Here is a 22,903-nt window from a genome sequence, read left to right as displayed (position 1 = left end):
ACGTTAATAGAAACACAAAGAATTATCTGGTCAGCCAATGCCACATGTAAATGAACATCATGCAGGAGTTCTTCCTCTCTCTCTCTCTCTCTTTGCTGTGGAAGCACTTTAGGTCAGTTTGTGCTCAGCAAAAGTTTTGTGTGAAGAGAGAACAGCAGCTTTATGAGTCTCCAGAACAGGCTTACTCATCTGTGAAGTGGCTGAAGGTGGAGGAGGAGGAGGAGGAGCAGCAGCAGCAGCAGCAGCAGAGGGTGAGGTGAGACCACAAAAAGGTAATTGTGTCTCTGGGGGTTGGAGGTGAATCTCTGTGATCAGAGAGAACAGGAAGAGAAAGAGAACAAGAAGAAGAGAAACGCTTCCTCTCCTCGCTGCGAGCGCCTGTCGACTCTCTGCAGGAGCGGAGGAAACAGAGGAGGCAAGTATTGACCCAAGGTGGTCTGATTCATCTTCTCCTCTTGAGAATGAATGGGGAGCTCTGTTCTTATCTCTGCTGGTAATAACAGCTGTTCTCCAAACAAAAGCAGCGCAACAACAACACTCCTCCTCCTCCTCCTCCTCCTCCTCCTCCTCCTTCTGCAGCACAACTGACCTGAAAGCAGCTGAGAACGAGCAGAACGAGGCCTGATCACATGAAGAGAGCATTAAAACATCCCATTTTTTGGTGTCTACAACATAAACGTTGATTTCATGATGACAACACGGTCATAGGTCAAAGGTCAAAGGTGTTTTCTTCTGATTCTGCTGTCGCACAGCCCCATCTATAGATGCTACTTTATCCCGTCACCACATGTTTTTACAGTATTTTATACAAACTACACGTCCTGCGTTAAACTGCTGTTCTTCATCCTTCTTCATCCTGATTTATGTTTTGAACTTTAATGCATTAATTCAGCTTTTCCATAACTTAACCTCAGAGATTTGAGACACACATACTTTTTAAAGTTTAAAGTCCTGGCACACTTGCATTTTTTAAATTTAAATCATATCCTCTTTTGTCACTTTGTTGAGTTTAAATATTATTTGCGCTGCTGTTTTAAACTTAATCAGATCAGATAAATGTAATTGTTTCATTTTCATGTGTCATGATTTCTTTTTTAAAATTATTATTATTGTGAACAAACACTTTTAATTTGAAATCCTGTGAAAAAAAAGGTGACGTAGCCTCAGAAGTTAGCGTGGCTCATTCTAAAATGGTTTTGAAGTGAGTTCAAGAATAAGAAGAAGACGTGAAAGAAAAGGAGAATAAAGGTGTGACAGGTGTAGGTTTTTATGTGTAAAGCTGAATTAGCTCAAACTGTTGCTGGTTTATTTGATCAGCACAAGCTAGCCAAGCTAATTAAGCTAATGAAGCTACTTGTTGAGCGGATTGACTGATGAACAAAGCTGCAGCGTCAGGCTAAAAGAATCGACCAGTGGATGGTTCATGCTTATTGACGTAATCACATGTGTCACGATTCTCCAAATCCTCCATTCAATTCTCGATCCTCAGTTTTAGCCCAGATGCCAGTTTTAGACTTCTCTAGTTTAGTCAAATGCTCAGTTTGCTCCATGAAATAAGAATTTCTGTCTCTCTGTCTCTTCTCTCTGTCTGTCTCTCTGTAAACGCTCAGTTTGCTCCATGAAATATGAATCTCCGTCACAGTCTGTTGTCACTTGTCAGACTGTGTTTCTCTGTAATTAACGCGTGAGCAGCTGATGAGGGAAGAACTCCTGCTGTCGCTCCCGTTCACTCGTTTGTGCTGCACCCTGAATATTTATCACGTGGGGAGAAAAAAAGAAAACAAACAAACAACCAGCGTGAAGTCTCGTCCCCGTTATGACCGTCATTAGGTCTGTGAGGGGAGTTTATGTTATTTTCTTTTGTACAAAATGAAAGACGCTCACAGCAGCTTTTACAAGGATGGGATCCTTCACAATACCGAGGACTCGCTTGTTGAATTGGACGAGACGAGGTCTCTGTTTCCCTGCAGCTTTTGTTTGGTGAGGCAGCAGCAGGCGACGCCACAGAAGACGGAAGAGACATGATGGTTTATTGGGAAGTTGATTTTCATAAAAACGGGGAATTTCAGAATAGAATAGAGCTGATATTTATAAGAACCTGCAGTGTTCACACACATGCGTCACGCTGCTAACAACGGCTTTGAAATGTTATTTATTCCTGCTGTGATCGGCAAACTGAATGGCTCTTAGTGTCGTATTTGTTGGATTGTTATGTTTATCTGTCATTGTTGTAACACGTGTGTGTTTATGTGTGACTGCTGGCTGGAAAACAAACTGGTATCTTAATAACAATAATAATAATAATAGTAATACTAATAATAATAGTAATAATAATAATAACAACAACAATAATAATAATAATAATAATGATAGTAGTTAGAAGTTAACATCTTAGCTTGGATATATAGTTGCTAGTTAACATCTTAGCTTGGGCAGATATAGTTAGTTGCTTGTCAACATCTTAGCTTAGCCTGGGCAGTTAGTTGCTGTTTTACGACTTAGCCTGGATAGTTGCTAGTTAACTGTTTAACTTGGATAGTTAGTTGCTGGTTTACATTGAGGAAAAATGCAGTAACTTTACATTTTATCTACAGGCTACACTAAAAACATGACAACAAATATAACCTCTTAGTTACAGATTGAATCAAATTACTACACATATTGCTACTAATAATAATAATCATAATCATATTTGTATTTGCTTATTGGTGCCTTTTAAAAAACAACAGCAACTCAAGGTCATTTTACAATTCAACAATAAATAGACAAAGAAAGACATATAGATGAACGTGCTGAGTACAATGAATAATAATAACAACACTATGAAGAACTGAGACAGTGACAGATGACATTTATAAAAGATGGGGAGAGAGTCAGTGTCAGTGAGGATCAGCACAAATGTCACACACACACACACACACACACACACACAGGAATGCCGTCGTAGCCACTCCCCTCTAATGTGGGGGAAATGGAAGTGAACACTGCATTAACGCGTCAGTCCAGTGGAAAACCACATTTCTCCTCCAACACACATTCATTTTCATTCCCTTCATTTGAGTTGAACTCGATTCCCTTCAGTTCTGTTTCATTTGACTGCCGTTCTGCATCAGACCAGTGAACAGCTTCAGAGAGGGCGCTTGATTTTTACACCACGTTCATCTGGAGGTGATGAACAATTACAGCGGACAAAAGAATCTATCACAGTTACCTGTCCTGCACGGGCATATTCATGTTTGTGGGGTCCCAAAAAAACCCTGCACAAACCTCCCTTTATGAGGATATTTAGTCTAAAACCTCGTTCTAACCCTGAAACCAGGTCTTAACCCTTGAAAAGCCCTTCAAAGTTTTGAGGAGCAGACAAAATGTCCTCATAAAGAGAGAATTCATGAGGTTCTGCCTCATTAGGACCAGGTTTTTGTCTCCAATGAGGACTACTGGTCCTGACAAGGTCAGTGTTTCTGACAGAAAACAGATTCTAACCCTAAAACCAGGTCTTACCCCTGAAAAATCCATTTAATGTGCAGAAAAAAAGTTTAAGTTTAGATAGAAGATACACATACAAGAACAAAAACACACACACAGGTTTGTGCAGCTATTCTTCTCAGGACTCTGCATCGACTTCCTTATCACTAACCCTTAACCATAACCAGTTAATGACTAACCCTAACCTTAACCTAACCTTGGTCTCCATGAGGACTACTGGTCCTGACAAGGTCAGTGTTTATGACAGAAAACACACACACACACACTTGCATAGCGCACTCGTGGACATAATGCATTCCCTAACTCAGGGGTGTCAAACATACGGCCCGAGGGCCAGAATCGGCCCACAAGAAGGTCCAATCTGGCCCACATTCCTTTGTGAACCTTAAACCCTTAAGGGATGTGAGGACCAGATCACTGTGGTTTTTAAGTTTACACGGTCCTCACAACTTCAATGAGGTTCTGCCTTGTTAGAACCAGGTTTTGGTCTCCACATACACACACACAGCTCTCAGCTCAGTTGGTTTGTTTGTGAGATTGCGCTGTGCTACGAGCTAACGCCTGGTTAACCGCCTGGTTACCCGTCTGGTTAATAATTGTCCTTGCCGTCGAGACGCGTCGCCCGTGTTTACAGCGCTCCTCTAATTACATCCTCCCGTGGAACTAATTAATTTAGTGTTGCGCCGCGACCCCGACATATCTTCGCTGAAAAGTCATTTCTGAGGCGGAGGAAATTTCATAAATGGCTGCTTTTGCATTTAAATGCCGGGTGTAGCAGAATGTCTCATCGTGTGTGTGTGTGTGTAACCCAGCTGTCAGCAGCACATTTCACCAAGCAAAGTAAAACTGCTGCAGGTTTTGGCCGACTGCCATGAGCAAGATTGAAGTGAAGTCTAAAGCCTGAGATTCTTCCATAAATGTGTGTGTGGAGGACAAAAAAATGCTGCATCTGTTATTCAAGCATTTTATTGCACCAGGTCTATCTATATATAGATATATGAATAGATTTCAAGTCTAAATTGCATTTCAGCATCTTTAAAGCATTGATTTTTGTTTTCTGGAGAATGTTTTAAAACTCTGAGATAAGAAATACAGATTTAATCTACAGTATGTCGACGATTGCTCTTGTCCTAAAGGATTAAAGGTAAAAAAAAAAGAATAATATTCATTATATTTCAAGAAGAGGCATGGTATTACAGTGATTAAAGCCATGGAGCCTCACTCACCCACACCAAACCTCATAAAGAAAACCAGTGATTTTAGCTCACAGGGGCACAGGAGCTGCTGGTCTGCTGCTGCCTCGTGTGGTCACTTTGTGTCACTGAGGTTAATCTGAACAAAGGATTTTTAATGCCGAATTTTACCAAATAAAACATTTTAATTTATAGATGGAGGCAGCTGTGGATCAACAGCTCCTGTGTGCTGTGATGTTAAAATTATTAGTTTTCTCTATGGGGTTTGGTGTGGAAGAGTGGCTCAAATTTCAATTTGTCACTGGAAAAGGCGCCAGAACAAACTCTTAAGACGCCACAGGCCTAAGATGGCATATATATTTGTTAGGTGAACCCTATGTGTGTGTACTCACAGGAGTTGAACCAGCGGAGGAGAGTGGCTCAGGTGGGACTCGATGGCGTGCGGCGCACAGACTGGCACGACTACGAGGCGATCAGGAGAGACGCCGCCCGCGTCGGTACGTGACATACTGCACTCGCACCCTGTGTTCTCCCCTCTCTGGATTCCTCTTTGTCTCAGAAGAGACTGAATCAATGCAGCGAATTCATCATGAACCAGAGTTCATCTTTGACAATAGCAGGGAACACATATTTGTACGGACTAAGATATTTCTGTGGCAAATTAAAGAAAAAAGTGTGATTAAATCAAATATTTATGAAGTCATCTTTACACAATTGACTTGTTTTTTAAACTGCAACAACATTGAGTCAAAGTCACGTTGTTGACCCTGGATTTTCCTCACTAAATGCACATGTTCAAGTGTCCCTCCTGTGTTTTTTTCCCCTGTAAAAGCTCAATCCCTCATGTATGATTATTTGTGTGTTTGGCGCAGGGAACGGCGAACAGGGGAAAGCGTTCCCTCTGTCGGAAACCGAGCAGGTGGACCAGGCGTACCGAGAAAACGGCTTCAATATCTACGTCAGCGACCGGATCTCCCTCAACCGCTCGCTGCCCGACATCCGCCACGCCAAGTGAGTCCGAAACAGAGTCGAACATGTTTATCTTTATCTATGGTATCAACAGATGTTTAATTCTGGTCATTGGCGTGACGCGATGGAAGAGAGCAAAGTAAATTAATGTTAATGATGTATTTATAGATTGTATTCATGATTAATGTCATTTGTAATGTCTGTATTACTATTTTTATTATTATTATTATTATTATTATTATTGTAATTTGGACCCGAGCCATAAATGGCAGGGGCTGAAAGGGCTTTGTGTGAGGAGCGTAGTGTAATCCTACAGATTATTATTCTATCCGTGGCTTTGTGGTAATTTTTGAGGGCGTTCACGTGCATAAAACTTCCTGAAAGTTGGTGGGAAGATGTTATCAACGAAGACAAACAAAAAAGTTGACCGTAACCATGGCCTCAACTCAACAGGAAGTCAGCCATTAAGGTTCTTGGTGTCCATTTTGGCGATTTACATCCTACGTAAATAAGTGAGACAAATCAAGGGCCCTATCATGACTGCGTGCATTCCTAGTTATTATCATTATTATTATTTATATCTATAATTGGCCTAGGCCTTTGGCTTGTAACTAGTCGGTTACTAGTTCATATCCTGATAGCTCAAGGGCAGGAGTGCCTATGAGCAAGCCAAATCAAATCTGTGGACTCATCATTCGGAACTGGAATTAATCATAAATCATTTTTGGAACATACACATTAAGCGGTGACATCACGGCTTGGTCACTCAGCTGTGACCGATGGGATAGACACACCCGAATCACATGGCCCCGCCCCCCGTCTCCCGTTCTCCCTCCCCCACCTGCTACACATGGGTGGGCAGTGGCAGCATCGTTTGCCTCTCTGTGATCTGTGTGTTTTCTGCGCCTCGCAGAGCTGCAAAATGACACGTTTGATTTCTGCATGCTGGAGAGATTTAATTGAGGCAGACACGCACACACACACACACACACATGCTCGCGCACACTCGCCTGCTGTGGGACTTGGTTTGTTAAGATTCAGAGTGGAGCGGCTGTCCATCACCCTGCCCGCCTGTCTGCCCACGTTCATATCTGAATGAATAACACGCCAACTGATGTTCAACACAGACAGTGATCGACTGACACAGTTCACTACACACCCGCACACACACTCTCCATTAGCCAGAAATCTTAACTCTCAGTCCATGATTAGCTTCTCTGCAGGTTTTCCCGCCACTCGCTGTGACGAGCGCGTGCGAGATGATGGCTGTGGACGGCCCCGTCACTGCGGAGCATTAAACTGCTGCATGTGCTGCATTCACACCAGCTCCTTCTTAATCAAATCCTAGTCCGTTTGCTCGGGAAGTCCGGTTCGTTTCTTGGGGCGGTGTCAATGAGCAACCGAACCCCAGTCTCTGTTTTTGCTTCAGGTGAACCAAATGCAGGAAGCGGACGACGGTGTGGGGCATTGTGGGTAAACACAGCTGGAACATACACAACGCTCTGAAAGAAATATGCTCAGAAAGCACCCACAAACAACAGGTTTCAAACTAATTAGCGGTAAAATGGAGACGAGGAAATGGAGAAAAACTACTCATGTTTTAAAGGGTTAAAATGTCAAAAATATTATTAATATTTGATATGTGTATTTCATGCGGAAGTAGCTTTAAAAGACTGACTCATTTAAAGTGGAAAAAATATTAATATATAATGTTTTTACAGCAGTTTTTGCGAGGGTGACATTTTCGGCTGCCAGAAACAAATTAGTAATTATTATTTTTTAATATGACACTGCAAAAAGCAACAACAACAGTGCATCAAAATCAATGTTTCTGACAATCATTGACTCATCCCTAATAATAATTATTATCAAATTCTCCTTGAATATAATTTATGGAAATTATTGTAGTTTATTTATTTTTTTCGATAAAAAAAGGTTTTGTTAACATAGTGGCCTTTAAAGGGTTAAAATTTCAGAAAATATTATTAATATTTATTATATTTATTTCAGGCTGAAGTAGCTTTAAAAGACTAATTTAAAGTGGAAAAATATGAATATATAATGTTTTACAGCAGTTTGTGGGAAGATAACATTTTCTGTCGCTAGGAACAAATGTGTCAGTTTTTTTAAAGGAACTCTTAAGGGGAACACATCATTCAAAAGGTTTTGTGGAGACGAAGAAAATGTCTTCCAAACGCTTCAGTGTCATGTATTTTTTGTGTTTTTGAATACTGCAAAAGTACTGTACTCTGAAACAACGTGATGACATCATGGGAACACAAACACGAGTGAAGAATTTATTTATTGGAGTTATAATAATTGATATTTTTCTCGACTTTGTGTCTGTCCCTAATCTTTTAGATCAAATTCAAAAATACACTTATACACACAATAGTAACAATGTAAACAAACCTCGGGATATTTGAAAAGAACAAAAGCAGAGGCGACCGGAACTGAATGAGCAGAATGTACTTTAAGGGGAGCCGCTCCAAAAGCTGAGCTGAGCTCTGATCAGCTCTCTGCTGAAGGTCAAACGCTCATGATCTGAGACACAGATTCATTATTTCTCACATTTGACTGAAGTCACGACATAAAATCAGACGGGGGTTAAAAGAAGCACCTCCTTCAGGGTCAATGAGCTTCATGAACACAGGTGAACGTCCTCCTCACGCTGATCTTTACCGCCTCACCTGTTGTTGCACTCATTATCACCGCACCCTCTCAAGGTCGCCTGATAATAAAACACAAGAGGTCGTAACCGGCTGCTCCCCCCCACACACACACACACACACACACACATGCACGACCTCCGAGGGAACGAGGACAGAACAGCAACAGGAATGATTATCGTCTGCATAGAGAAGCACAATAATAACAACATTCACATCTTGTATTCTCATATATTTATTTCAGCGGTTGTACAGCGGTGCATTTACGGAAAATAAAGTATTTTCCCTCCTGTTGGACACAGTTTTCCACTGACACAGCAAAATAACAGAAATATGAGATGGAGATGACACGATGATTGGAAGCATCGCTCCTCAGTGACCTGAGATCTGCTGAGGACGTGATGACACGCTTGCTTCTTTCCTTCCTTTGACAGAAACTAAACACAATCATTGATTTGTAAAAATGGCACCAACCATGTGTGCGTGTTTGTGTGTAGCTGCAAACAGAAGCTGTACGCGGAGAAGCTTCCCAACACCAGCGTCATCATCCCGTTCCACAACGAGGGCTGGTCGTCGCTGCTCAGGACGGTTCACAGCGTCATCAATCGCTCGCCGCCACGGCTCGTCGCCGAGATCATCCTGGTCGACGACTTCAGTGACAAAGGTACAGAGGACGAACACACACACACGCACGCACACACTTCTTCATTGTTCCTGAAATCGACCTCTGGTCAACGGCCGCGGCAACCCTCTGCGTTTTTGACAAATTTTGACAATTCGCCACGAAACAGGAAGTGTCCTATGACTTTGGCATATATTGAGTTCCACCGAATTTCCCCGAAACTTGACGGGAGGATGTTGTAAACCAAGTCGGACAAAAAAGTCGACTGTAACCATGGCCTCACCTCAACAGGAAGTTGGCCATTTTGGTGATTTGCACCCTACGTAGATGAGCGTAGTCGTCTGACATAAAAAACACCGAAGTAAGTGAGGTCAGGGGACTGCGAGGGCCCGATAATGACTGCGCGCAGCCCTAGTTTTATTATTTGTATTCTCGTGTCCCATCCTCATGCTAATTTTCGTTGGCAGAGACAATAAAACACGTCCACTTTGATGCAGTGCTGATAAGAGATTAACCTCAACCTAAAAAAAACTAAAATATATACGTATGTGTATATATATAAACTAAATAAAAATGTGCACATCATGATTCCTTGGAGTGAACAGACTGAAAATAAAAAGATGATGTTGGTAACTTTACAGCAGCATTAAAACCATGACTTTGAGGGTCTTTACTCTGAGCGGTGGCTCGTTCATTCCAGCTGCAATTCTCTTCTGCGCCATCTGTGTTACATTGTACTAAAACTGTTGTGCTGCTCTATGGGATGTAAAAATATCAAGCACGGACGTCCATCAACAAACATGGAGAGCTGTTATTACCGTGGAGAGTTTGAGTTTATCGATCGCCGAGGGTTCAGAGAGTCTGTGAAAAAAAGAAAGAAAAAGAAAAGTCACACATGGACGCCATCTTGGACGAAGACAAGTTGCTCCTCCCGTCTATAGCTCAGTCAGCACATTCAGGCCTTGAATTTGATGTCCACTGTTTTCTGGTGGACAGTCCCTCAGCCAGGTCGAGCTTGTTACAATGTTACATCAAAAATAAACTAAAGTTCTTCTTCTTCGATGGAGTTTAACGTTTGCTTGCATCCATGATGTCTCATTTCTAGAATCTTCTGGAATTGGAAACGCGACCCAGTGCGTCATGTTCTTTCTCGTCTCATCAGTATTTTGGGTCAGGGTTTGGCCTTGGTTTTGACCGAGTTTTAGGCCTGCATTTACCAAGTTTGGGTCTGGTTTCGATCTAGTTATGACCTGCATTGGGTTTGGGTTAGACCTGGTTTTCACTTTTAATTTCCACCTGAATTGAGTCAGGGTTGGACGTGGTTTGGGTCTGGTTTGGCTCTGGTTTTTAGAACATCCTACAACAGCAAGAAAAGGACTTGACCTGTGTATGACTCCAGCTCTAATATTCCCTCTCACCATCACTGGCCTGGTTTGGATTTGGGTCTAGTTTGGCCTTAGTTTTGACCTGGTTTTAGGCCTGCATTCAGTTTGGTTTTGCCCAAGTTTGGGTCTGTTTCGATCTAGTATCGACCTGCTTTGGTTTTGATCCACATACTTTCAACCTGAATTGGGTCTAGTTTGGCCTAAGTTTTGACCTGGCTTTAGGCCTGGCTTCATTTTGGGTCTGGTTTGGACCTAGATTGGATCTCCATTTTATGCTGCACAGAATGTATGAACGTAAAATTTACCAAGCGGCAAAACAGCATTTTTCCAGGATGAGAACCTTTGAAAGCTCAGAGGCTCCGGTCTGTTGTTCATTTAGCCGCGCGGCTCCGTTAATTAGTCATTTAATGGCGGCTGTCCATTTTTCACAGGAATGATGACAGTATAATCACGTTTCCAAACAAAACTCTAATGTCTCTCCTTCAGCGCGTGGCACTCGGTTCAGCATGTGTCACCGTGACTCAGCTGTGAACATCTGTCTTCCATTGTTACGCTCTGTGTGTGTGTGTGTGTGTGTGTGTGTGTGCGTCTCCCTCGCTCGCGCTGCCTTCACCAGCTCCGTTAAGAAAGTGTTTAGTTCCTTGTTAATTAGTGCTCTTTGTCACAGTCCCTCGCTGAAGGATGTGTTTACTTCTCGTCTCCACGGTAATGAGACGTTGCGCGGCCTGAGACTCGTTTAGAAGCAGAGCAGCACTGTGTCACGTCGGAAATATTTTACAGCACCGAAACAAATGAACCAGACAAAACCAAGACCACTTTTTAAATGAAGCACTTGTTCAGAGAGTCAAATCAAGGCTTTCATGCCGACTGTGGAGGTGCAATAATGTGCAGTCAGGTCATCATTTTACATCAGAGAAAAACAAATAGGAGGTTGAAGAATAATTCAACTGAAATTTTATTCCCATGTTTTAAATGAGGATTATGTCTGAGCTGGGTCTGGTTTTGTTCTGCTCTGGTGAGCTGGGTCTGGCTTTTCTGTGATTTGGGTCTAGTTTGGGCCATCGTTTGTGTTGGATCTGTATTGGGTCCAGTTGGATTGGTGTCGGACTGGACTGGGCTCTGGTTTTTATCTGCTTTGGGTCTACTTTTGGCCTGGTATGTCTTTTGTCTAACTTGGGTCCATGTTGGTTACTGGTTGGTAGTTTAGACCTGGTTTTAGGCCTTGTTCGGACAAGATATTCCTCTGTTGTCATCACAATGTTGGAACATCCTACAGCAGCAGCAGGAAGAGGATTTAATCTCTGCAGAAGAACCTTCTCATCATCTCAACCAGATTTGGGTCATGGCTGGACCTGGTTTGGGTCATGTTTAGGTCTGGTTTTAGGCCTGTATATCAGATCCCTTTGTTGTCAAAAATAGAGTAGAACATCCTACAGCAGCAGCAGAAAATTTGACCTCTGTTGCACTCCAGTTCTATTATTTTGGACTTGGTTTTGACATACATGCTTGTGACCAGATTTGGGTCAGGGTTGTACCTGATTTGGGTCTAGTTTGGCCTTAGTTTTGACCCGGTTTTAGGCCTGCACTCAGTTTGGTTTTGGCTAAGTTTGGGTCTGTTTTCCAACTGATTTGGGTCCAGGTTAGACCTGGTGTCGACCTACATAGTTTTGACCTGAATTGAGTCATGGTTTGGACCTGGTTTGGGTCAGGGTTGGGTCAGGGTTGGACCTGGTTTGGGTCATGACTGGGTCTGGTTTTGTCACATCCCTCTGTCGCCATGACTCATGGTCGAGGATCCCACAGCAGGGAAAGGAGCAGGATTTAACCTGCTCTGATTTCCCCTCTCACCATCTCTGCCCTCTGATAGGAAATGAATCTGGCTGTAATTAAGGTTTAAGAGACACAAGGACAAAGTGAACTTGAATCAGTTCTGCTCTGTGGTCTGAGTCACTGCTGTTACACTGATGGAGAGAATAATCCCTGCACAGAAAAACCACAAATCAATGCTCTGCTTTGAAATCTGGCATAATAGATGAGGGAGCGAGGGCATGAGAGGAGGAGGAGGAGGAGGAGGAAGAAAGTGATTCGTCTAAATCTGTGGTTCACTCTGACAGTGTGGTGATAAATATCTGCTCCACTGAGAAATGGGATTATATTAAGGAAAGGTTTATCTTGTCATTCAAAATAAAGCCCGTAAATGATCGTAACACGTGTGTAATCCAGAGGCAGTTTGGTCTCAGTCATTTAGTAACTTTAGTCACCGGTTTCTTATATTATCGCTTATAAATACTTGGAAATTCTAAGTTTTAAGCCCAGAGAGTCATTACAGGGCACGACGAGAACAAGTGAACCAGACAAGACCAAGAGGACCTGTTTTAAATAAAGTTTTTTTAAATAAAGTTCTGGTTGGTCAGAGTCAAATCAAGGCGTTCATGAGCTGCACATCAAAGCACATGTATTATTATTAAGTGCAGCAGGAGGTGGAGTTGGAGCTGAGTCTGGCTTTTCTATTATGTGGGTCTAGTTTGGACCTGTGTTGGGTCCAGTTTGGGCATGAGTCATCGGGCGAGTTGGACTGGTGTGGGACTGGACCGGGCTCTGGTTTTTGTCTTTGATTGGGGTCCAGGTTGTGTCTGGTTTCGCCTTGGATTGGCTCTCTTTTGTCTTTTTCTTACTTTTGTGATATTTTTATGAATTTTCATGTAGAAAACAAAGATCAATGAAGTTACCACATAAGGTTTCTTGCCCGTCGAGGGTCAAACATTTTCTAAAAGGCTTTATATTCCAAAAAATGTTATTTTTAGGGTGGTTTGGGAACCCTAACGGCATGACGTCGCCTAAAGGCAGGGGCTAGTTTTGGGATGCTACAGCTCCCTCGGACACGTCAGGTTTGAGTGGCTCATCAGCTGAAAGGTGCATCGGGTGTCAGGCAGGTCGAAGCTCGAGAGCGAGGCTTAATACTCCGCCTGGTGGGGCGGGAATTCACTCCTTGCAGCAGGTGGAGGAAAAATTCTATTTGTCGCAGACACCAGAGGGAGATCCATTTATCGCAGGCCTCATTAATAAAAGTGGGCGGGCACTTTTTTTTTCTGTAATTACAACACGTGTAAAGTTAATGGCGGCTCACGTCGTCTCCTGCTGCTGAAACACGGAGCAGCAAAGTCAGCAGAGTGTGTATGAATTATTAATAACCCCTGAAGACTGATAATCTATTTTTAAATCATAATTTAATGAATCACTGTCTGGTTAAGAATCACAGCAACACTCGGTAAAGAAGACGTTATTGTGATTATTGCTTCACATTTGTATATGACATTATTTTATATTACATTTTCTAATATAGTTCACTTGTCAGAGAATAACAGAAACATCTTTATTTTATTTTCTCAACTTCATACATTCATACACTGTTGTATTCAGTCTGCTGCTGAGAGCACAAAGTCGTTTCACTGGCTACATGTGTCTTTCAGAGTCACTTGTGAGTAACCTTAGTAACCATAGTAACCATACTAATTTTAGTAACCTTACTAACCTGAGCAACCTAGTAACCTTAGTAATTTTAGTAATTTTAGTAACTTTAGTAACCATAGTGACCATACTAATTTTAGTAACCTTAGTAATCATAGTAACCTTACTAACCTGAGCAACCTAGTAATATTAGTAACCTTAGTAACTTTAGTAAACTTAGTAACCTTAGTAACCTTAGTAGCCTTAGTAACCTTACTAACAGTAGCAGCATCAGCAGTAGCAGCATCGATTTACAGCTGGCGTCGGAGCGTGACACGGAGCGTGAGCGTGAGTGCGTGTGTTTCTATCAGAGCTGACAGTGGCCTCTTTCATATCTGCTGGTTTCAACTTTTCCCTTCACTGCTTCACAGTGTGAGCGCTCACACACACACAGAGAAAATAAACCCAAAAAAACCAGCTGAATCTAAATTTAGATGCTGCAATATGTAACATTTATCAGGAATGTGGGATTTTCTCACAGTGATATCAGAATGTTTCAAAAAAGTAAAATAAGCCTCATTTCAGGGGAAATTATGGTATAAATCCGGCTTAAACCAGTAAAGAAAAACTCAATTTACAGGCTGTGTTTTTTTTGCAGTGTGTGGATAATTGACATGAATAGTGAACGTTTGATTTAAATGTGTTGGGACGAGGCGAGGGAAACGGGCTGCAGGTGTGCAGTGGGCGGAGTCAACGACACGGGGTGGGGAAAAGGGCAGAGCTAACGAGAAAGATGGAGGTCAGGTGTGGAGAGAGAGGCGGAGCAAAGAGGACAAACTTAGATTAAGAAACACTGGATTAAATGAGATGATAGTTGAGACTCTTAGATTATTCATCCAAGACCGAGGGAATACTGCGTTGATGAATCCACTCGTCGTACTTGTTGAACGATAGAGTTTTGTGTACGTACGGATGCTGATGCTTGCACATTTCCTCCATCAGTGGTTCGCGGCATCGTGTTGTGTGTGTGTGTGTGTGTGTGTGTGTAATCCCAGCAGCGGAGCCAGTGTTTATTCAGAGAGATTGATGTGGCGGAAACACGGACTGCAACATCAGCGACTCTGTGATGGAAAGCTGCCATTGGCTGATTGATCATCCAATTACCACACGCACACACACACGCGCACATGCACACGCACACGCGCATACAACACACAAGTGGCTGCAATACTTAATGGTGCCCACCACAGAGCCCAATATCAGTTGGATAATCTGTAATTTTAAGTAATTATTATATAAAAAACTCAACTCGTTAATACTTGTACCTTTACTCCCTTTAATGGTCTTTACACAAGAAGAAACACATTTGTGCTAGTGCATTTACCACCTGCAGCAGGAGTGTCAAACATACAGCCCACGGGCCAGAAGCAGCCCACCAGAGGGTCCAATTTGGCCTGGCAGGAGTAACGCATCTGAAAATTTCCAGCTACGTTTCAAATGAAAGTTTAGTGCCTTTGTAGATCCACTATGATGCACACATTGTAATTTGACATGGTTTTATGGTTTGAAATTGCACTTGTTTTTCTCAAGAACTTCCAGGTTCATTGGTGAAAAGATTCTCACCAAACACTGAAAACGGAGCGTCGATCGCGTACCAACAACAAAAACTGCAGACGGATAAAAGTCTTTGTTGTAATTTGAGGGATTCGTCATCCAGGGAGAGGTTCTTATTATTAATTATTGAGTTGCTTTGCTGCGGCAGGGTGAGGGGGTGAATGGGTGAGGGTGTGTGTGATGGAGAGGTGAGGAGAGGACCAGGCAGTGATGAAGAGACAGACAGTGATCTGTCAGAGGAAGCATCGACACAAAGACTGATCAAGCTTCATTCACTCATTCATGTGTGTGTCTGTGTGTGTGATAATGAGGTAATGGGCGCTCAGTGAAGTGTGAGGAAGAAGTGAGGAAGAGGGCGATCTGGAGTGCGTGGCAGACGGTCGAGGACAAAAGCAGCTAATTGAGTGTTGCCATTTAGTGACGCGGCGGGGGCGTCAGCGCGAGCAGATCGATTTTAGTCGTCTTCTTCCTGAGGAGGAGAAGGAGGAAGAGGAGACGACCATGTGAGTCCCAGAGGACAAAGAGAGAGACGTCTGCTGCAGCTTCAGTGTCAGGCTTTGTCTTCAGCTGTATGAACCATCCCCTCTTTTTTTAAGTCATCCACATGCTGTAGTTCTTATGAATAAGTGAATAAGTTTACATTACAATGCATACAATCACAGAAACAGAGGCCGAATGATGAAAAGCCACGGCGACTAAGGGAAGGAACTCATACTTTAAAAGGTATTGGATGACCTTCTTTCTTCTAATATAGTGAATATATAACTACAGACTTCACTTTAATGCATCGTTTAACTCTGCAGAAGATGTTTTATGTCATTAAAGTGATTCACAAAGATGCTTTTTTTTAAAGTGTCTGAAATGACACGCGTTAGACACATCTGTGCGTCTTGAGATTTACTGTTTTTTCTTTGCTCGTGCAAATGAATTAAACATGCAGTTTAAAATAAAGAGCTTATTTTTAGAGGCATCGGCAAACAACAGGGATTTGATTTAATCTCTGTGGAGAAGTGATGTGTAGTAAACCTGGCTTAGATCTGATGCTCAGACTTTGAGTCAATTAAAGGAAAACAACAACAGTGTTTTCACGCATAAACATCACACACACAGAAGACGCTCACGTTTTTATATCTTCATAAGTGTACGACATCTTTATTCTTTATTGAGCCTGTGTTCCGTGTCTCTGAGGAGCTGTCTATGCGGTGGCGATGTGGTGTCGGTGAAAATGAGTGAGTCACTGTCCCTTTAAAACCCTGGAGTGTGCAGGTGTAGTTCTCGTTGTTTTTTAAATGTGCACCGACACTCTGACAAGAGCCCGGGGCTGAACCTCGCCACCTTTCATCTGCTAACGGCTAACTCGTGTTTGAACGCGGCCTCCTGTGAGAGGATGAAAGCGATGCCGGGCTTCCGGGCTCCGGCTGCAGCTTCAGCTCTGACCACAGAGAAACACAAGAGCGACAGAGAAGCAGTGGGTTCTCAAACTGTGGTGCGTGCACCTAGTTTGGGATTGCAATCATGGGAATTCATGAGAACTGACTGCAAGAGCTATTCTATATATCAACTGACTGCCAAATAATGAGCCATTCTCTATATCCACCATCAGACTGACTGCCAAATAATGAGCCATTCTCTATATCCACCAACAGACTGACTGCCAAATAATGATCTCTGGTTTTTTTCCCATGAATTCTCGTGCAATTGAAAAGGTTGCAGCCCTAAATGACCCCGACATCGGTGACACCACGGCCCTGAAATCTCCTCCGCCTCATACTGTAACGCAGACTAATGTGTTTGCCAAAATCAGCCCGCGCTCATTAGTGTGATTAATTAGCTCCTCTCTTTGGGTAAACAGTGTGCGCTGTATTCCGATGTATTCCAGGGAAAATTAACCAATCATAATTAAACACTCTGATCTCCTTCTTCTCCCTCACCTCTCCCTCACACGACGTCTCTTCACGGGGCAAATGTTCCCCTGATTAATTTTGCCCGACTGCCTCTCGTTAGCGGGAGGTTTTTAAAAAACGGGTTGATTTATGGCGGAGGAGCGCGAGCACGACAGCTCTGCTGTTTCCCCTCAGTTTGACGGTGACCTCGGCGAGACCTGGTGCCCTTGTTCCAATGTCGAGCTTTAACGGCCTGAAGGTCGGCCGCTGTTAGCCTCCATAAACACAGTGATGAAGAGTAAATATGGCCGACCTTCACTGGGCTCACAACCTGAGAATGAATGACCAAAATATTCTTCTCCAGTTCCTGTCAGTCACAATTAGGGCTGGGTGAAATGGGAAAAAAAACTTTATTCTTTGTATATATATATATATATACATATATATATATACATATACTGTGGCAGTGGGGCTTGGTTAGAGCGACGGCTGCTGGAGGAAAGGAAGGAGTGGCTCAGCCGGTGATCAGACAGCTGGACAGAATCAGGTAATTAGTCAGCTATATAAGCATGTTTGTAACCTGGTTCTGGTCTCTTGCAGTAGGCTGGGTCCTCACACGGACACACAGAGAGAGAGAGAGAGAGACGGAGAGACACCGAGACACAGAGAGACACAGAGACACAGAAAGTCAGAACAGCGCAGCGCAGGAGAGCGCTGACACACCAGCCACAGCTGACTTCTTATGTTTTGTTTGGTTGATTATTTTCAGTTACAATAAACCGGTATATTTGCTCCCTCAACGCCGCCTCCTCGTCCTTCCCGAACCCCAGTGAGTGGGAAAAGCTCACAGATACATATACACATACATACATACATACATACATATGTACAGTATATAAATATATATATATATGTATATCATATATATGTATATCAAATTAATATTTCAGAAAGGCCGGATGACATTTGTAATACATATAATGTCTACATATAAAACCAGGAAAAGTCATCACAGATAGTTTATTACGACCATGCCTTCATATATAGATATATTATCCAACTGCCAAATAATGAGCCATTCTCTATATCCACCAACAGACTGACTGCCAAATAATGAGCCATTCTCTATATACACCAACAGACTGACTGCCAAATAATGAGGTCTTCTTTACACAGTTAATCCACCAAGAGACTGTCTGCCATATAATGAACAATTCTCTATATCCACCAACAGACTCACTGCCAAATAATGAGCTCTTCTTTACACATTTAATCCACCAAGAGACTATCTGCTATATAATCAACTCTTCTTCACACTTAATCTGCCAAATGATAAGCTATTCTCTCCTTAACAGTTAAGGCAATTTCTGCTGACTCAGCAAAAAAACAACAACAAACAAAACTCCTCGATATAAAGTCCAATCTGAATCAAACTTGCTACAATTGATTCTTGCAGCTTGTGGCTGTATTTTAATATTAATATTTGATATACAGTTTAGTTTGTCTTTCATTTTCCTCACATACACATTCATTGTTTTTTTCTCCTGCTGCTGCAGCTTCCAGAACATTTTCCTCCTCCTTTGTCTTCTGTTTCTTTCCCCCAAAACTCAGTGAGCTTCACTGATTCTGACATCCCAGAAAGTAGCTTCTAAAGTTTGAGGTTTAAAGGTCAACACTTCTCTCTCGTGCTCTCAGTTCCTGTTGACAGTTTTTGTGGCTTTTCTTTTTAAAAGGAAGCCGAGGGACAGCTGTCAAAGTTATATTTCATGTTTTCTCTGCCTCAGGAATCACTTCTATTCAAAAAACACTGAGACACGTCAGGGCTGCGGTCCAAGAAAGAGATGGATTTTTACATGCAGTCAAAACACAAACACAGCGAAAGAGCAAAACATCATCATGTTTAAAAGACACATTTTCTTTTCCTCAAATACTTGTGTCAAAAACAAACAAATCACATCTGTCAGAGAATCATTTCTCACATGAAACTTTTCAGTGAACTCGTGTATTATCACATCAACGTTTGGTCTCTATTTATTAGATTTGAAATGTGTTATTTTGTGGGAAAAGTAACACATTTTTTATTGTTATTGAACACTATGTAGTGAAAGAGTTAAATATTCACACACAACAGAAAGAAAACTATATTCAATCTCTGAACACACACTTCTCAGAATGTGTCACAGATACGATGAAAAAAGATGTGCAATTTGTTAATTTTGGGCTACAAAAAATAAAAATGGGGGTCCAAAATGGCCGCCTGCTCCTGATTCTGGGGTAATAACCCCCAACAATTCATACAATCAGATGAAGAGACTGACTGTCAAATAATGAACCATTCTCTGTATCCACCAACAGACTAACTGCCAAATAATGAGCCATTCTCCATATCCACCAACAGACGGCCAAATAATTAGCTCTTCTTTACAGTAAATCCACCAACAGACTGACTTCCAAAAGCCAAAAATGAGACTGATGATTGTCATTATCTTTAATATCTGTCACATGACAATAATTTCCCCTTAAAAAATCATTAATCTAAGCATCATCAGGTTTCCTGGAAACCTAATTGAAATGGAGCCATACTTGTTTTTAGTTTCTTATTATTTTATGTCAAAATGGCCGATGATGATGTTTTGATGAGTTTAACTCATTGGAGCCTTGTTATTTATACATATATATCACAGTTATATATACATATGATTCAAAATGCCCAAAATAAATCACAGTAAACATCATGTTGCATCACAAAGGCCAACAATAAAGAAAAGAGCAAGTATGTTTAATACATTTCCAATAGAATGTGAAGATCAGGATAAGGAGGTGAACTGGAGAATATGAAGTGTTATGTTGTTTTAGCCTTAAACGTCAGTGGCATTACATTTGCACACAGATTGAGATCAGTGATGGATGGTGTTTGAGTTTCAGGGCCCACGGTGGCGCCGCAAAATAAAAATAATCCATCCACCTGGTGATGAATGACTCAGACCTTTGGCTCTTAATGTGCCGTGGAGCTTTCTGTTTGCTCGTTACACTTTGGCCAGCAGGAGGCCGGCGGCGTTTGTGTCGCAGCCAGCGAGTTTACTGCCATCGCTTCAGACCGAAAAAAAACATGACTCAGCAAAAACAGATGGAGACTCATGTGGACCACAGGAGTCGACACGGATACTTTGTTTTCTGTCTCTTTGAGTTCACTCTGAATGACTGTGATGATCTTCTGGATCATCACAGTTATCACATCATTTAATAATGATAGCTAGATACTATAGGTGATGGGTGGATGGATGTGTAGATACTAGAGATGGATGGATTGATGATCTATGGATGATAGTAGATACCAGAGATGGAAGAATGGATGTGTAGATGCTAGAGATGGATGGATAGATGATCTATGGATGGATGGATGATCTATGGATTGATGGATGGATGTATAGACACTATAGATGGATGGATGAATACTATAGATGGATGGATGGATGATATATGATATGGATGGATGTGTAGATACTAGAGATGGATTAATGGATGTATAGATACTATAGATTGATGGATGGATGTATAGACAATATAGATGATGTATAGATACTATAGATGGATGTGTATATACTATAGATGAATGTACTGTAAAGATACTATAGATGGATGGATGTATAGATACTATAGATGGATGGATGTATAGATATGATAGATGGATGGATGATCTATGGATGGATGGTAGATACTAGAGATGATGGATGGATGTGCAGATACTATTGATGGATGGATGGGTAATCTATGGATGGATTGTAGATACCAGAGATGGAAGAATGGATGTGTAGATGCTAGAGATGGATGGATGATCTATGGCTGGATGGATGATCTATGGATTGATGGATGGATGATCTATGGATGGGTGTATAGACACTATAGCTGGATGGATGGATACTATAGATAGATGGATGGATGATATATGATATGGATGGATGTGTAGATACTAAAAATGGATTAATGGATGTATAGATACTATAGATTGATGGATGGATGTATAGACAATATATATTGATGTGTAGATACTATAGATGAATGTACTGTATAGATACTATAGATGGATGTATAGATACTATAGATGGATGGAGGTATAGATATGATAGATGGATGGATGATCTATGGATGGATGGTAGATACTAGAGATGATGGATGGATGTGCAGATACTATTGATGGATGGATGGGTAATCTATGGATGGATTGTAGATACCAGAGATGGAAGAATGGATGTGTAGATGCTAGAGATGGATGGATGATCTATGGCTGGATGGATGATCTATGGATTGATGGATGGATGATCTATGGATGGGTGTATAGACACTATAGCTGGATGGATGGATACTATAGATGGATGGATGGATGATATATGATATGGATGGATGTGTAGATACTAAAAATGGATTAATGGATGTATAGATACTATAGATTGATGGATGGATGTATAGACAATATATATTGATGTGTAGATACTATAGATGAATGTACTGTATAGATACTATAGATGGATGTATAGATACTATAGATGGATGGAGGTATAGATATGATAGATGGATGGATGATCTATGGATGGATGGATGATTGATGGATGATGTACAGACTCTTTTTACTTGAATTGTTTAATGCTTTAATTATGAATTCATATTATGATAAAACTATGCAGAAAGTAATGTTTTTATTATAATTACATGTTTCTATCGTGACTGAATGATTTCAAATGTCTTTATTTTTTGGCTCTATGGTTTCAAAATCTGCTTCATGTTTAGCTAATAAAGAACCCTAAAAATAAACCAACTTTTGGATCTGTCTGTAGAATATGCTCTTAATTTCTGTGCAACACCATCTGGAGTGCGACACAATAATTATAATAATAATGATAACTTTATTTATAGAACAGCATTTGAAAAACAGAGTTCACAAAGTGCCAAACGAGACGAGAGACGACAAACAAACTAAAGTGGCAACGAGGAATAAAAGCACAACATTTATTGTAGTTTAAAAATAAGTGGAACTAATTAAAGTTAGAAGGTTTTAAACGTATAAAATAATTAAAGTCTCAGTATAAAGGGTCATATTATAAAAAGACAAGGTCACAAAATTAAGTTTTAATACTGGACGTCCGTGCAATATGTGCTGGGTAATATTTTTTATTAATTTATCTTTTCCTCTCATTAATTATTTTAATAATTTACAGTGATATGTAAATCAAATATATTTGGAAAATAAAATAAAATATGCTGAATTTCATGACAGAGATGATTACTGTGAAAATAACATCACATAATCACTACAAACAAGCAGGAAATCACCTTAAAATAATATTTCATGAGTCTGATACAACAACCACCATATTACAAAGTTAGCTAATGCCAAGCTAATATTCTTCTGGTGCTAATTCTAAGCCAATAACTCTCCTGGGACTAATGCTAATATAGAAACTATCCTGTGGCTAATGCTAAGCTCACTATTCTCCTGGTGATGATTGTAAGCCAACAACTCTCCTGGGGCTAATGCTGAGCTAACTAGGATGCTGCTGCTAATTCTAAACCAACAACTCTCCTGAGGCTAATGGTAAGGTAGCTAATCTCCTGTGGCTCATGCTAAACTAACAAAAAT

General features: G+C 41.2%; 1 protein-coding gene across 1 annotated transcript in view; it reads left to right on the top strand.

Annotated features, from left to right (window-relative positions):
- LOC122779966 (polypeptide N-acetylgalactosaminyltransferase 10-like) overlaps positions 1 to 22,903 on the top strand; it is a 47,489-nt gene that overhangs the window by 9,233 nt on the left and 15,353 nt on the right. The window contains exons 2-4 of the mRNA XM_044042710.1: positions 5,074 to 5,176; positions 5,552 to 5,690; positions 8,815 to 8,981. Coding sequence (XP_043898645.1) covers positions 5,074 to 5,176; positions 5,552 to 5,690; positions 8,815 to 8,981 — 409 coding nt within the window. The remainder of the gene's footprint in view (positions 1 to 5,073; positions 5,177 to 5,551; positions 5,691 to 8,814; positions 8,982 to 22,903) is intronic.

The sequence above is a fragment of the Solea senegalensis genome, linkage group LG13, assembly GCF_019176455.1.
Source record: "Solea senegalensis isolate Sse05_10M linkage group LG13, IFAPA_SoseM_1, whole genome shotgun sequence".
Lineage (NCBI taxonomy): Eukaryota > Metazoa > Chordata > Actinopteri > Pleuronectiformes > Soleidae > Solea > Solea senegalensis.
This window is presented reverse-complemented; position numbering and strand designations above follow the sequence as displayed.